This window comes from Numenius arquata, chromosome 10 (assembly GCF_964106895.1).
Source record: "Numenius arquata chromosome 10, bNumArq3.hap1.1, whole genome shotgun sequence".
NCBI lineage: Eukaryota > Metazoa > Chordata > Aves > Charadriiformes > Scolopacidae > Numenius > Numenius arquata.
The window spans coordinates 29,334,179-29,350,314 of record NC_133585.1 but is presented as its reverse complement, the minus strand read 5'-3'; the positions used below and the strand labels follow the sequence as shown (position 1 = coordinate 29,350,314).

The following is a 16,136-nucleotide window of genomic DNA, read 5'->3' as shown; positions in this document are numbered from 1 at the left end:
GAACGAAACACACGGTGCTGGGGACCCAGTATGCACACGACACATTTTAGAACTTTTCCTTTGAACTACTTCTCACCTCTGCACTGCCTCCCGGTATCTGAACCTTCTGCTTGCTTTGCCGCAGTGTCAGCCATTAAGCTGGAGAGTCACGCTCGCTCCGGCTGATGCTCTGACCCAGTCACTTTGGAGCGTTTTGCTCCAAAGTAGAAAACTTCAAATGGAGAAAAACCCCTCATGCAGAGCTGCTCCCAGTTTGGGAGCTTGGATGCTCTGTGGGGCCATGGGGTCATACCTCTGGGGCTGAGGAGGGAACCAGGCACAGACCTACTGTATCCTGGGCAATTTCTCTTACAACAGCATTGTAGATGAAAAGGAGAGTGCTAAGCGTGGCCGTTAAGTCTCTGCCTTCAGCAAAAAGACTCTGAGCAAAAGGTTCACATTGTCTTTCCGACAGGTAGATCTTAAGTGAGTAGCTCACTGTAGGCATTTCCTTGATAACTGGGCCTGTTGTTTTAGGTCCTCCAGAGTCACTTTTCTCACCCATGCACTCTGCAGGGAAGCTGGACTGCTGACTGATTCCACTGGGTCTTTCCTGTCTGAGCATTTGGTAACAGTGTTGTGGTGCCTAAATACATTTTTGGGTTATCCATCAGCCTCAGATTACAGAAGCATTGCCAAAAGTGGAGTAGAACATACAGCAGAGGCATTTTAATTTACCGATTAGCGCCTTTAAAAGGTGCAATACTCTGATTTGAAAGGAATTGCAGGTAAAAGTTTTTACTGTCATAATTTCTGGCACCATAACATTATTAAGCTCTAGTCAGAAAATAAAAAGATGGTAAATTCCCTAAAAATGTAGAACTCAGGGCAAAGACAACAAACATCTTAAGCGGAAGCTCAGAAAGAGCGGTAGAATATTCATCTGTAGGATGTTATTTATTGGATGTTGTTTGAAAGCCTGGATTGACTTGATAGCTTTGTTAAAAGGATCTGACACTGCAGTTTTGTTATTTACTTTAGTGCAACTTTCTACAGACTACCATCTTAAAGATTTCTCATAATCTCTGTCTTCGGTAGTCATCGAGATGGTGTTTTTCATGAAAACAGTTTGTCATTTTGGTGCTTTCGATTATGAGGTCATGTGAAGTTCTCAAGGTATAACACTAACCACTAGATTCTGTTGTTAAATTGGCATTCAAGCAGTTTGAAAATTAGTGTACAACCTCATATTGGACTCCCAGTGTCAGAAATGTCACGCTCTAGAATGATGACAGTTGCCAGCAGGCAGCTCAGCAATACAATTTTGACTACAAAATATGACACTAATACAATTTAAACATGGTGCAAAATGCTACGGGGTGAGGAAACTGATTTATGTGTGCTATTGAAAACAAATTTTAGAATTTGGTCAGGACAATATATTTGTTTGTTTGGGAAAGTTAGGGTTGTTGGGTTTATTTTATAAGACCTTTTGAACAAACCCACTAATTTTTCTTTCAAACTTAAGCTGCTACAATTCACTGCCTGTTGATGCTGCAGCTCTCCTTACAGATGCCAGCATGCGTGTCCACGTGTCTGTTTGGAGTTAGGGCTGGGGAGAGCAGGGACCTCCCATTTCCTCTGGCCAATGGCCCCAGTAGCCACACATAGACCTACTGGAATCAGCAGAACCTTGCCTGGGCAGAGCTGCCCCATCACGTAGGCCAGTTTGTGCCAAACCCCAAGTCTGTAGTGATTTTCTTCAAATTCCATAAGCGGAGATTGAGATTTTAAGATGACACTTGAGTCTCAGTTGTCAGTTGTTTGAAAGTGTATTTCTGCAGTTTGAGAAATCAGAGGCAGAGCAAGGAGCACCGTGAGGTGTGCTTGTAGCTAAAAGAAGTGTGGGTAAATTGTACGATGCAATATACATTGGGGAAACTTGCTAGAGAGGCCAGATTTTCAAAACAGAAGCACTGTGGTAAGGTACCAAAATAAAAGTTAAACGCTTCCAAGAAATCAGCCATCTTGTCATCTGCCAGGAAGTGTGGTTTGGTCGCTACAGCATGAAGAAGCATGTCCATCTGGTCCATAGACTAGGGAGTGTTTGTTTAGAACTGTTAAATAAGGCAATTTATTTTGTCAATGGAGAGGTCCTTGCCTCTTCCTTAGCTGCTTTCTTATTCCCATGCTTGCTAAGCAAATACCCCTGCTGCCCCTTTCACTGTCTTCCCCCATCAGATTGAGCTAATCTGAGCTTTAGGGGCTTTTTGCTTTTGTTTTTAACCTGTATCTGGTTTAGAACGTGACACCAACAACAGTTACATCTGCAGAAATGGGGGGGATGATAAAGATGGAGCATAAGGAAGGGTGTCTGTCTTGAGTGCCTGTGTTGATAAGAGAAATTTTAACATCAGACGACGCCTTTAATCTCTGTGTTGTCCATTTCATGAAGTCAGGATAATACTTGCCTAATTTATTATGAACACAGAGTAAGCTAAGCATATGTGAGTACTGCAGAGATGACAAGAGAACAGTGGTGTGATTGAGTGCCTGATGGTCTCACCACTGTATTGCATTGGTTCCCTCCTAGAATGTTAAAATAGACACACGCATTGAACCAGATGGAATTAAATTAGTGTAAACCCTTCTTGGGAAACAGTGGTGCCTTCAAAGAAATGCATCCTCATCTCTTTATTATTGCTAATGTGCTAGAATGATAAATAAGCAGTACAAACATCCCTTTGTCATTATATAGATTTCAGAGCTAGGACATTCTGTTCTAAGCCTTCATGAAGTATGAAATTTGCATTTTTGCAGTACAGCGCGATTTGCTTACCTGAAGAATGCTTTTTGAGTGATTGAAGTAGTTAGTGAGCATGAGAAGAGAGAGAAGTAAGAGAAAATGAGGCAAATATTGTCCTTATTAAATAGACAAGGCAAACCAAAATCGGAGAGGCCTATCACAAACAAACCTAATAAACATAGTGGGTTTCGGGTTGGGTTTTGGGTTTTTTTTGTTGGTTTTTTTTTTTACGGCAAAACACTTCAAAGATAGTTAAGCATAACATCTAAAACAGCAAAGTCCTTTCCAGATCACAAGATTCTTCATGGTTCAATCATATGACTCTTCCTAAAGGACTGGCTCCTTATTCTATGTTTGAAAAGAAACTTTCAGAAAAGGAAATGAATGGAGATGAAGCGCAATTAACATGGGAACTCCAAGATCTAGTTTTAATGCTGGATATGTCATGTGTATCCATGTACTGACATCCAGAGGTGTGTGTGCATTCATTACATACCCTTTTTTCCCCCCCTCACAGATAGTGAAAAATGCCGAAAAAGAAGACTGGTGCTCGTAAGAAAGCTGAGAACCGTCGTGAACGTGAAAAGCAGATAAGGGCTTCAAGAGCTAACATAGATTTAGCCAAACATCCTTGTAATGCTTCAATGGTAAAATAACCTAAAGTTTTTTATATCACACTACTTGATTTTAAAGTATGTAAAACCAGTGATAATACATTGACTGTATTTAATGCCATTAGAATGTCATTCTTCCTACCATCCTTCCTTTATATTTAAGGCTACGTTTGTATCAGAGGTATAATACTTGAATAAAAAGTTTGGTTCCTAATCAGAACTTAATTCAGAGTCCCTGTGGGGTCTGTAAATTTTATATATTTTCCTTAGAATACAAATAATTACCAGTATTTTATTTCTTTTCTTTAGGAATGTGATAAGTGCCAAAGGTAAGTATTTTTCCCCTCCAAAACTCAGTAGCTTAATATTAATTGGTTTCAAGTATTTTACAGGTCTTTTTTTAATGCTTGCTTTTTTTTTCCTCCTCCATATGCCTAGGCGACAGAAGAATAGAGCTTTTTGCTACTTCTGTAACTCTGTTCAAAAATTACCCATTTGTGCACAATGCGGTAAGTAGAAATAATGAAGGAGAACATGCTATCCTCAGTCCCATTTGTGGTGTTAAACTCTCAGCAATTAGAGTACCTTTGTCTTAAAGTACCTTTGTGATTTTTGGAGTAGGTTCTTTTTAAACTGTTGTGAATATCCTCGTTTAAAGGAGATCTTGCTTGATTGTGCACTAGTGCGTATGCCGCTGACCCCCAGAGGTTTTTAAGTCTGGGTCACGGGCTTGTCTTCAGTATTTGCTCTTTGGAATAAGAGCTTTGTCTTGCTGCCTTTTAGGATTAAGAATGTCTTTTGGTGTGTTTCATAACAACAGCTAAGTTTAAAAGGCTCTTGACTGCCAGCAAGGTGCCAATAAATACTGCTTTTTTTGGGATGATCTAATTTCCGATCAGTTTAATATCAGTTATAGCAACAGTACATTATTCACCTTGCATTGTTTTGTAATGTAATATGCTATTCATGTTATTTATATGTGCTAGAGAGCTGATGCTTTGAAGTCAGAAGACTCCCAGTGACAGAACTTGGCTCTGAATCAGGCTAAAATGGCCTTTTTTTTTTTAATAGCTGCATGCTTGCAGGGGTGTAGTAATCGTTTCATATTTTGAGGTGAATTTTGTTGTTTTACTGTTTCAATGCATCCTTGCAGATTTTCAATTTGTTGTTAAGCAATTCGGCTGTTTTGCAGTTTGACTCTCAGAGCTGCTGACACCTGCAGCTTCCGGTGTCTTTTTTGAGACCTGCAGATACTGAGCATTTCTGCAAGCCAGGTTGTTACTGTGTGGTGGCAGTGTGTCATCCTTCATAAGTCTTCCTTCTGTCATCAGGCAGTCAAGTACTGAAAACATGCTGTCTGTCTTACACTATAATACACACGTGAAGGTGGCTGCTGTGTGTTGAATTTATCTTAATCTGCAGTACGTTTCTGGAGGAAAAGCATTCCTAATAACAACCAGAAAATTATATTGAGTCCCAGGGTTTTCCAAGCCAAAGATCATTAGAGCAGTTTGGTGCTTAATCAAGCACTGGGGATAGCCCCTATAAACCAACAGCATCTTAGAGAAGTCACTGAGCAAGGTAGCTGTACTTCACAGTGCTCCAGAACCCATAATACTCCCACCACCTCACGTTACCCAGCTCAGCCCACCACCAGTCTTTCTTCACCCTCCAAGTACCATTTGGTATCTGAGATGTGTTTTAATAGAAAACTCTGCTGATACTGCATACTGGGATTTCATTACATTTTCAGAGTGGAATTTGGTTTTGTCAGCTCCCGAATGGGTTTGCAGGGAGCACCGTTTTGTTGGTTTCTCTAAGCAAGCAGTAACAGAGACACCAAAGGGGTCTGTGGCAGGGCAGCTTAAATCAGTGATAAAACTCCGTTGCAGTAACCTGGGCTAGCTACAAGATTGTTTGTGGGTTTTTTTTTTTCCCTTGTATAACTGCAGACAGAGCATGGATCTTGCTGGTAAAGGTATTTATGTCGGAGCAAAGTAGTAGGGGAAAGTTGTCACCCTAACCGCTTGCCTGTGTCAGAATGACTTTTAAGTGCAGACTGTGGTTTTTTCTCCCACCTGTCACCTGCATTTAAAGGGAATTATTTTGTCTAGGAAGTAATCTCCTATATGGTCTTAAAAAAGAAAAAACAACCTACCACCAACCAAAAAAACAATATCCAAGTACCTGTTAGTAATTAAATCATCAGGTGTACACGTGGGTTTTTTCCCCCCAGAGGCCCTTAGCCTTGTAGATAGCAAACGCTGCTTTTATGGTGGCACAGAACTAGCAGCAGCTTTAAATGCAACTTTTAAAGAAGTCATTGCTTAACTATCACCATAATTTTGTTCTTTGATTTGTTTTGACATTTGAAATTATTGCCAATGCCTCAAAACATACAGCAATACAACACATTGTCTCATTATCTCAGCACTGGAGCAAGAGATTTTGGCTGAAAACAGACAATAATTAATTTGATCTAAGGGAGAGGTGAGGGTGGGTTGCCGGTTGCAGACATTTGTCTGCATTATTTTTACCTAGATTTACAATTAAGTACAGGCATTTGGTTAAAGTACTGCTCTTACGTGAACATTCATTCTAAATTCTTTTGATTTTTATATAATTTTCTTCCGGTTGCTTGCCTTTTTTTTTTTAAACAGGAAAAACCAAGTGCATGATGAAATCTTCAGACTGTGTTATAAAACACGCTGGTGTGTACAGTACTGGACTAGCAATGGTGGTACGTATACAAAACTACAGCCTTTTTTGCACTATGAGGTTATTCTACGCAAATATTTCTGAAAAAAAATTAAACCAGAATTGAATGATAGCATGTACCATGCCAAGACTTCCCCCCCCCCCCCATCTTACCATCACAAACTGATTTTTCCCTTATACCAGAAACCCTAATTTTGCATTTTTAGATTCAACTCCTGCAAACTCTGGCACACATCCTGGATGCTAACAGATTTGTGTTGGTGGCAGGCCCTAAGCACATGCACTAACAGCGCTGGAGTTTCCATGCCCCATAGCCAGTTCCCAGTCTTCATCAAAATCTGGGATCCTTCTGTAGAAGCCAGTGGACTTTTACCGTCTTCTCAGTATTGCAGCATCACAGAGAGGAATCTGTTCCATGGCATTAGGGGGGAATTTTATTTTAAAAAAAAAAAAAAAGTATAATTTGGGCTCTTAGAAGAGGTAATCATAGCTTCTGGCCTTTGAACTTTTGTTCTTGGAAGGACAAGTTAATTACTTTGTCCTGAATGCAAGGTAGAGCGTGTCATAGCCTCCAGATTAAGTGCAGTATGGACTAAACCTCTGTCCAGTTTCTGCCTCCAGTTGGTGGTCAGCTTTTCTCAGCAACACAGCCTGCCTTTTCAGTCTGAAGTTTCTAAACTCATTCCCTGTGTTCACTGATGCAGTGTTTTCATCAACAATTAATTTGGATTCACCATTGTTTTCTTAGTTTTGTGTGCATGTAATGCACATGGTAGCTTGTTACATATGGGCTGAGGAGGCTTCTTAAGTGATACAATTAAGGGATAGTTGATGTGTAGATCTTGCAGTTTAATCAAAATGAAAATTAAAGAGTCTAACATATTTCTAATGAGTTATTTGATCTTTGCTCTCTGTGGAGCTTGTATTCTAAGATAGCATGGTTTAAAAGCCAAATGAGTGATGTCAGTTGCAGAAATTTAGTGGCATTTTTCAGATCTTTTTTGAAATTGCATTTTTCTTAGAACATTGTTATCATTTATGGATCTCAGGTTGAGATCCATGTGACCTCCTCAGCTGGAGGACACAATTTTCATGCATAACATTTAAGACAGGAAGTGTAAAAAACAGAGGAGGAGGAAAACAAGTTATTTTTCATTATATTTAATCCTGCAAAAATTAATATCAAACAAACAAGATTAACAGTGGAGCAGCTTGGTAGGAGTACACGAGGGTCATGCTGTCTTGCTCAACTGGAATGAACCTACTGAGAGAATGGATACTTGCATACATTCAGGGTTATAGAATAAGAGTCTCTCTCTAGGTATTGCAGAATTCCCAAGGTGATATCTTTCTGTAATTGCAGGGTGCAATCTGTGACTTCTGTGAAGCTTGGGTGTGTCACGGGAGGAAGTGTCTCAGCACGCACGCCTGTATCTGCCCTCTCGCAGATGCAGAATGTATTGAGTGCGAAAGAAGCGTCTGGGACCACGGTAGGTTGCTCACGCTTAAAATAAAAAAAAAATCAAAATGATACTTTTCTCCTCACATTGCTTACGTTATTGTACCTATATTCTTAACATAACATTTTTAATCTTCACTGATTAGTCCTTGCAGTAAGTTTGTTCAAAGCAAGGCATCCTCCCCATTTTCAAAATAGACCTTATGCAGTGGGGAAGGTAAACAACCTGCCCAAGAACATACAGTGCTTGCCTCGGGGATGGTTATGTAAAGTATTAACTGTCCTATCAGCTGAGTGCTTAACATAATTAAGCACTGCATCAGGTTGCAAGCACGATTTTCTGCCATTCCCACTCCATTCATCCACTCCATTTGCGCTAGTACAGGTATTTGGATTCCCAGTTGCTTAGCAAACCATAATGATCTTCGTTTGTGGAATCCTTTAAAGTGTTTCAAGTGTGCATCAGGGGCAAGGGGGTGGGAGGGAAGGAAACTGGAAGAGAGAACGTGATCTGATTTAAGAAAAATACTTGATGCCATATTAAAATGAAGGACTAGAAGTAATACTTGCTTTGTATTTATGCTGTCTTGTATTGTAGCATACATGGTATTTTCCACTGCCTAAATGGATGGCAGTGTCTAATTTAGGACTCTGTGGAAGCATTTATGACAGAAGGGAGAACTGGTCTTCAGTCAAAACTACTGCCTAAATTGTTTGCAGAGCAGAACTTGATGCCTGTGCCTGTTGATGATTATTTTACCTCGATAAATCTTTCAGGAGGCAGAATATTTGCCTGCTCTTTTTGCCACAACTTCCTCTGTGAAGATGATCAGTTTGAACATCAAGCCAGCTGCCAAGTTTTGGAAGCAGAGACATTTAAATGTAAGTTAGTTATTCATAGTCCTGTTCACCACAGCTAAGCAGACTCTCCAGTTGCTTCCTCTGTGCTCCAGAATACTCTACATCACCTTTTCCAAATAGCTTTTGCCACCACTGGAGGAAAGGGCCTCTGTTTCTTATGTGCTTGCTCTTGATACCCAGTTATCAGACTAGAACTCTTCCCTCTGACCTTCCTCCATGCGATATTGTATATGGCAGTCATTTCCCTCTGGCTGTTAATAGGCTTCCCATGGGAAGTTTCCTTTGCAGGAGCCAGCAGTCTCTAAAGTTGCAGTGCTGGCAGAAAATCTCCTGGAACTGCTGATGCTGCTTTTTTACTCCACAAAGCTCTGCAGGCAAGAAGGAGCTCTCTTCCACTCTTCTGACCATCTGATGAGCTATTTCTAGATACCTGTTCCTCATAGAAAATAGCTGCCCTAAATAATACCACCTGTGTTAGTCTGGCTAAACTTTCCCAGATTGCTGTGGATGGCCTGTGTGTTGGTGAAGGGTTAGCATCTGTTGTTTTTGCAAAAGGAGCAAGTCCTGAGGAAGGGCATGACTCAGGAAGCACTGAGTGAGTCATTCTGTGGGACAGGGTGAGCACAGGAGGAGGTAACAAAAATAGTGTTCATTCAGAGCATGAACTCAGTGTTAGTTTCTTCACTGACCAGTGGACTGTGGACACGTGTCAATAACGCATCGGATGTTGATACATGTCCACTTACTGAGTAAAGGACAGATAGATGAAGACTTTTATGTCCTTTTGAACTAAAATTAGTTGTGTGAAACTGGTTGTGTGTTGAACTAAAATGTGTGTGTGAAACTGGTGTTTGTAAGAGGACGTGTTGGCTATACCTGTCTTAGCTAGTCCACTACTCACCTCTGGCTGAAACAAAGAAACTTCAAGGCTATTTAAAAAAATAAACCCCAAAATGCAAACAAACCAAGACTATGCATGTTTGAAATAACTAATCCTTTATAGTATTTCTTTTCTACCCACCATTAACTACTGTTTGATTTATCCCATGAGACAAGCTTTCCAAAACTTCTATGCATGTATTTGACTATTACAACATTTTCAATCCTTATTATAGAAACTCAAAGTGTTCTTTATTGTGTATAAGACTGTTTTCTTCACAACTGACTAATCTCTTGTCCTAATTGATTTCTCTCAATTCAGAATATTTGTTGATTTTCAGTGTTATAATCTGTCTCTTCAGAAATCTCTTATCTCCTTTTCATCTGCCATTGTTTTTTTCCCAGCCAGCTATTTTCTAAGCCTTGATTAGCTTCCCTTGATGTATTCTGCCAGAATATCTTCCTGCATAGCAATATTGAAGCAGCAACAGCTGTTCCACAAGAATGCTTTTTCAGCGATTGTTAGAAGCTTTTAATTCACAGATGTGATGTCACACCCTGTATAGAGAAATGGCTTTTCTGAGGGTTTTCATTGTGTTCAATGTTTCATGGCACAGTACAGTCTTGGTAGAGAGGCAGGATTTTTGTCAGTGGCTGGTAACAAGATTATGAAGCTAGAACTTTTACAGAATACATGAACTTTGAAAGCAGTCATGCAATTGTAGTCTAAATCCCATACTAGCTGTGAAAAAGGTTCTGTTACTTTCCATCAGTTTCTGAGAGAAGTTTCTTAAAGTGCAGATACTCTGGAAATGTTTGAATATATATGCATTAGCATTTCCAATTCCATCTTTAAACACATGACAGCGCTAAGTCCCATGGCTGTCCTGCTCACATGGAAAACTCACGATATTTAATACTTAAATTTAAAAACTTTGTTGTCACAGGGGTAAGGCAAGGCGGAAGGGAACAAGTACTTGCGTGGAGACTGATAAAGTATGTATTACTGCTTCTTGAGGAGTAACTGCTCAGCCAGCTTCATGTTGCTGCCAGTTCCTGTGTGGTTGCCTTTAGTATATTCCCTCTACTGGAGTAAAGAAACCAGTTTGAAGCTTCAAGACAAGTTAGACTTTGAGCACCGATTCTGCTCGTAACAGCATATGTGCCAGCTACAATCCTTTAACACAGTTAGATTTTCATATGGAGTTGTGTGCAATACAGAACAAAACAACTGTTTTAGGTTTGGAAGTTTGCAAGCTTTAAGTTCTCACATCCCATTTAAATGAGATAGAGGTATGAAAGGCTGCCATGGCATTGCTTAAAGTGACTGTAGCACTCCTTTTGAAATCATGAGAAAAGGAGAAGCAAGATGATCACTTAATACCAAATTGGTTCCAAAACTTCTGTTTTTAAAAGTTTGGAAACTCAAGAAATAGTTAAACCTTTTCCCCTCTTCAACTTTTACTTTTTGTGTCGAATTACATTACTGCAATGAGGCTTAGGCTTGGAAAAAAAAAATAGTAAAATGGTACTGTATGGTAAAATGACTGATGACTGTTGCCAAATTGCAGTTGTTTCAGGGAATTAGAAAGAAATGCCTCAATTACATTATTACATACTTTTACAAGGTTTTAAAACATCACAGATCTGTAGTTTCCAAGTACTGAATGTTATGTATTGATTTTCTCCAACAGGTGTTTCCTGTAACAGGCTTGGGCAACATTCATGCCTGCGTTGTAAGGTAAAGAATAAAGACAGGTGCAAGTAGCTAGGATTTTAGACTTGTTCTCCTTAACCTCCAAGGCTGGTATCAAGCCTTGTCACGTCTTCCTCTATATTATTAAAAAATATTCATACGTTTGTATTAGCTTCTGAAGCCTGGGGGCAGACTTCTGGGGGACAAAGAGCTTTTATCTGTGCTTGCCTGTTAACCACAAGCCAGTGTTGTGCATCCTTATGCCAGGTGAGGTGACCTTCACTTTGTCTAGCCCTCTGTATTTTAATTGGGGCTATGCCATGTTTGGGCCTTTAAGAAAAAACACAAACAAAACAAATCCTTGGTCTTGAACAGAATCCAAGGCTATAGAATATGTTTTGATCCAGCGTAGAACTAAGAATATTTTAAAAATTGTTCTTTTTTATTTTTTCTTTTTAAAACACTCAAGTGGTGATCTGACCAGAAAACACTGCAGCCTGGATCCAACAGAAATAATCTCCACAGCTAATCCAGTTTTACAGATGCACAGGCAAATTTGTTGATGTCAGGCCTTTGGTTTTACACACTCAGAAGTAATTTTGTATAAAAAGTTCCACCTGCTTCATCGTCAGCATTGCCCAGATTTCTCTGGGTGCTGGTTCATTGCCTGGTCTTACTCTTCTCACCCTCCATATGTTTCCCTGCAGTCTCCCATGGCATCGATTTCATATTCCAAATTATTCCTTTATCCAGATATCTTTGCTGGCACCCTGGTGCTCAACGCGTGAAATTTCAATCTCTAATTCTTGCCTTCAGGTCACTGCATAGTTATGTTCTGGCAAACATCGCTGACTGTATTTTGTTTAAGCTTGTCAATGTAAACCAAAGCTTGCCAGGCTCCTCGTGGGCAGCGCTATAGGCCAGACCTTCAGTATGTTACATTCTCTACTTGATTATCTGCACTTCCATCCAGCCTTTTTCCCGGGAAACCATGAAACTATGTTCAGCACAGGAGTGGTTGCTCTGTGCACAGACTCCAATTCCACTGCAAATAGAGCTCATTAAAATTTAATCCCAACCAGAAAATCCTGCTGTTGTTAGATACCCTTTTGGTTGCTTCTTGCTGAAGAGTATGCTTTATGATGAAATCATTTAGCCTTTTTATTCTCCTTTCGCTCCATAGGCTTGTTTTTGTGATGATCATGTGCGAAGTAAGGTTTTCAAGCAGGAAAAAGGAAAAGAGCCTCCCTGCCCTAAGTGTGGCCATGAAACCCAGCAGACGAAGGATCTGAGCATGTCAAGTAAGCCTCCTTCTCTAGCTAACAAGCTGTGCAAGTACCATTGGTGGCTACTTTTCTGCATAGCAACACTGAGTAAAGTCCAGTTATTTCCAGTTGTTTTGCAAAGCTTTGCTGCATTTGTTTTGGGGAAAAAAACTTTGTGTTTCTTCGTCCCAGAATTGAGCAGTCTCTCATTCTTAATCATTAATTGATTCCAACACAATGAAAGCTTTTGTTTAGTTTGAAATTTCAGTTATGGAAAAATTGCAAAAAAATAATTGCTTAAGCCTTTATTTAATCTACAAGAAGCTGGTTAATGAGTTTCATAGTGCGATTTGATGACATGCATATGATCTACCTCAGCCACTCTTCAATACAATATATACTGTGTCTGCGAAGCCCATCCAATCACAACTTCTCTTGGCTGGAGTACCAAAGGTTTATCCTAAAACCTAAGTCATACTCTGGGGGCAGTTATTGCTTATACAGACTTGGCTGCAGAGGGACAGACTGTGTGTAGCAGAAGGGTTCTGTCTGATTAAGGATTAAATCTGAAAATGCCAGATTTAGAAAAAGGCTGACTAACATTGAATGCCCTTCGCTGAGTAGTGAGAAAGGACAGAAGTGTCAGATGCTCTGCTCAAATTGCTGTTGAGGGTTGAGAACATGATGATTTTTCTCTGCCTACAGCACGCTCTTTGAAGTTTGGCCGACAGACTGGAGGTGAAGATGCAGATGGAGCTTCTGGTTACGATGCCTACTGGAAGAGCCTCTCCTCCAGCAAGACTGGAGATGCAGGTGACCGTGAGGATGAATATGATGAATATGAAGCAGAAGATGACGACGAAGATGACAACGATGAGGGAGGGAAGGATTCCGATACTGAGACCACAGATGTATTCAGCAATTTGAATTTAGGAAGGACCTATGCTAGTGGGTATGCACATTATGAGGAACCAGAAGATTAAGCTTAGTGTGCTGGCAGGCTAAAAATACTTGGAAGGAGCCAAGCAGTGCTTCACTTGAGTTGCATACGTGCCAGTAGGATAGCTCTATCAGGTACTTACATATCAAAGTTAGAAAGTAAAGAGTGTGGGACTTCCGCAGTAACTCCAGGTGAGATTATTTTTGGTATAAACATATATTGGATTTGGGGTCAGGGGAGAAAACATGAATATTTTTTTTCCCCCTAAGCAATTAAAGTGTTTTTGTCCTTGAGTTACTAAGTATAATGGTTCAATGCCATTTCCCCCTATCAATGCAGGAACGTGGAAGGGCTGTACAACTTATTTCCATTTGCTCATCAAAAATTAAGTTATTTTTTACAATAATTTTGTTAACTGATTTCATAAAACTAATGTAGTGGTGGGTTGGTGACTGCATTTTTTTTCTTCTGCACAATAAAAGTCAACTGCATTCTCTAATGAATTGTCATAAATATTGATCTCCTTGGATAGTTGAAAAGCAGGTTGTGTACAAAGTGTAAATTGACCCTAAAATAACTTCCTTGTTTACGTAGGTAAGGCAGCAGATCAATGTAGCTCTTTATATAGTTTAACATTACTTCTCCAGCATTTTTAGTATCAGATATTAATCTATGGGGCTATATGCAGTCATTACAAGCGCACCCCAGATAATCGAAAATTTTATTCCAATAAAAATGTTGGTGTTTCCTCTCTGCCACTAAAATCTGAGACAGTTTCTCATTAGATCAAAAGGAGACAGGTTTCTTCTTTGCCTAAGCCTTCAACTCTTTTCCTTGCACACATTACAAAGAAATAAAAAAAAATTTATAGGAAACACCCCCTGCATAGGAATTGATAAGGTGAGAAGACACATGGGGGGGCTCAAAATACAGGATTCGAATACTGTTCTGTGCAGATGGGCCGGTACAAGGCAAGTGATCAGCACATCTGAGCTGAGGAGGTGACACTTGCAGAAGTGTTTGCAGTGATTCCGATTTGAAAGTCAACATGTTAATTACCAATCTACACATCTGAGTGATAGGATTTAGTTTTCTCCTGTAGGGGAATGTTGAGAAGGTAGTGATTTTAATAGCAAAAGGACCAAGATTCAAGGGCAGCCACCTGAAGTGTTAATCGAGTTTTCTAAATGCCATGCTTAAATGCAAGAGAGCTCTATCTTGTTATCTGTCAAATATCTGAACTGATTATAGAATTACCTATTTCTGTGGTGCTTTCTCTACTGTTTCTTAACAGCTAAAGGTCATATGCTGGCAGAGCGTACCCTATTGAGAATAATTTTTAATGGTTAGGATTGCCAAATGAGTGTTTCCTAACAAAACAGGATTGAGGAACTTGGCCTTGATACTTCCCTCCCAAATGCCTCTCATACCAACGCGTGAAAGACAGGAGCTGGAACCCATCCAAGACAAAACCAAACTGACAAAGAGCGCAACTTGGTTATGGCAGCTGAGGGAGGGACGTGACCTGATCAGTGCACGTCAAGTGCCTGCCTTCAGAACTGGAGAGGAAAGCAGCTAATGCACTGTCTGGAAAGCCAAATCCCCTTCAAAAATTGAAACTCTAGGATCATCCGGTTTCACGTCCTAGCAAAGACCTACCCGTCTTAAATGATGTACCCGATAGATGTCTCGATTAGTCTTTTGCAAAAACAAAGTGAGGGAAGTAGGATGCCTGCCAGTTCAATAGCAATTACTTATTTGTGAAATTGGCACTTCTGATAGAATTTCTGCTCAACTTCATGTGGTCCAAAAACTTCCATAGTTGAGTCCATCTGTGGCTGGTCAGTTCCAGCAACAATGCCAGTTTATTTTGGCTGATGTTTCAAATACAAAACAAGTATACATCAGTACAAGATTTTATATAGGATTGAGGAAAGTACATGCGTTTCTGCAGATACCTAAAATTATAGCTGCTTGTGTGTCATTTATTAATATTATTACTGAGCTGCACAAAATTCCCCTTTAAGGTTCTTGGCTCTTTGAATTATATTTTTTGCCTATGAAACCTGCTACTGTCACTGGCTGTGCCAAAGGCTGCTGACGTAACAGAATTAATCACCATAATCAGAGTAAAGAATTATTTGTTTTCTCATTGAGATGTCCTTGCACTGATCCTTGCAATATCAATCCTCCAGAGCTAACCCATGTTCCTACGATACTGTCGAAAGGGAAGGCCACAGCATTGCCCTGCAACACGCTCGGGGAACCTGCTGTGATTTAGCAAGGTCACCACCCAACGGACAGAGGCATTTATTTGCTTTTTCTTTGTTCTGCTGTTCATGCCACTGAAATTGCCTGTGCTGTGAACCTGCCTGGAAATAGGGCCAAGGTATTCGACCTTGCTGGTGGCTGGTCTTCGAGGGGTCAAAACAAGCAAGTTTAAGCTGCTTTAAAGTAATCCGGTGGATTCAAGCTAGAATAGACAAACACGACCGTGTTTTCTACTAACAGTTGGACAATTTGTGACAGGACAGGCAGGATATAATGCTACGGGTTGTCCTTTCTCATCCTCCTCTGCTTATTTGGTAAAGTTAAAAGCATGTGGTCTCTTGGGGATAGGTCCTCAGAGCTTGATTTCACAGAAAGTACGTAAGTTTGGTTGTCTTAAGGTAAATTGCAGGATCGGGATGAAACGGAGAATGAACATAAATCCTAGCCTTTATTGTAAAACAGGTCTGGGACAAACTTCCAATCTTGTCTGCTCCATTTTTCTTCATTGCTGTTAGTTCACTTTGAAGTGTCAGAGGAGTGGTAGCAGGGCACTGACAGGGCAGCATGCCATCTCTACACCTAAAATGTAAGCTAGTTCTCCATTTACTCGCTCTTCTGAATTCAGCAGCCAAGTTAGTTGTTGCTAAA

General features: G+C 40.1%; 1 protein-coding gene across 1 annotated transcript; it reads left to right on the top strand.

Moving 5' to 3' along the window:
* Nucleotides 1-3,312: 3,312 nt before the first annotated feature.
* ZNF330 (zinc finger protein 330) lies at nt 3,313-15,368 on the top strand. Its single transcript, XM_074154666.1, has 9 exons — nt 3,313-3,432; nt 3,709-3,728; nt 3,838-3,908; nt 6,060-6,139; nt 7,481-7,607; nt 8,354-8,458; nt 11,011-11,057; nt 12,196-12,313; nt 12,983-15,368. Exons 1-9 carry the CDS (start codon nt 3,313-3,315, stop codon nt 13,258-13,260), a joined length of 966 nt encoding a protein of 321 aa, XP_074010767.1. The 3' UTR covers nt 13,261-15,368.
* The last annotated feature ends 768 nt before the right edge of the window (nt 15,369-16,136 follow it).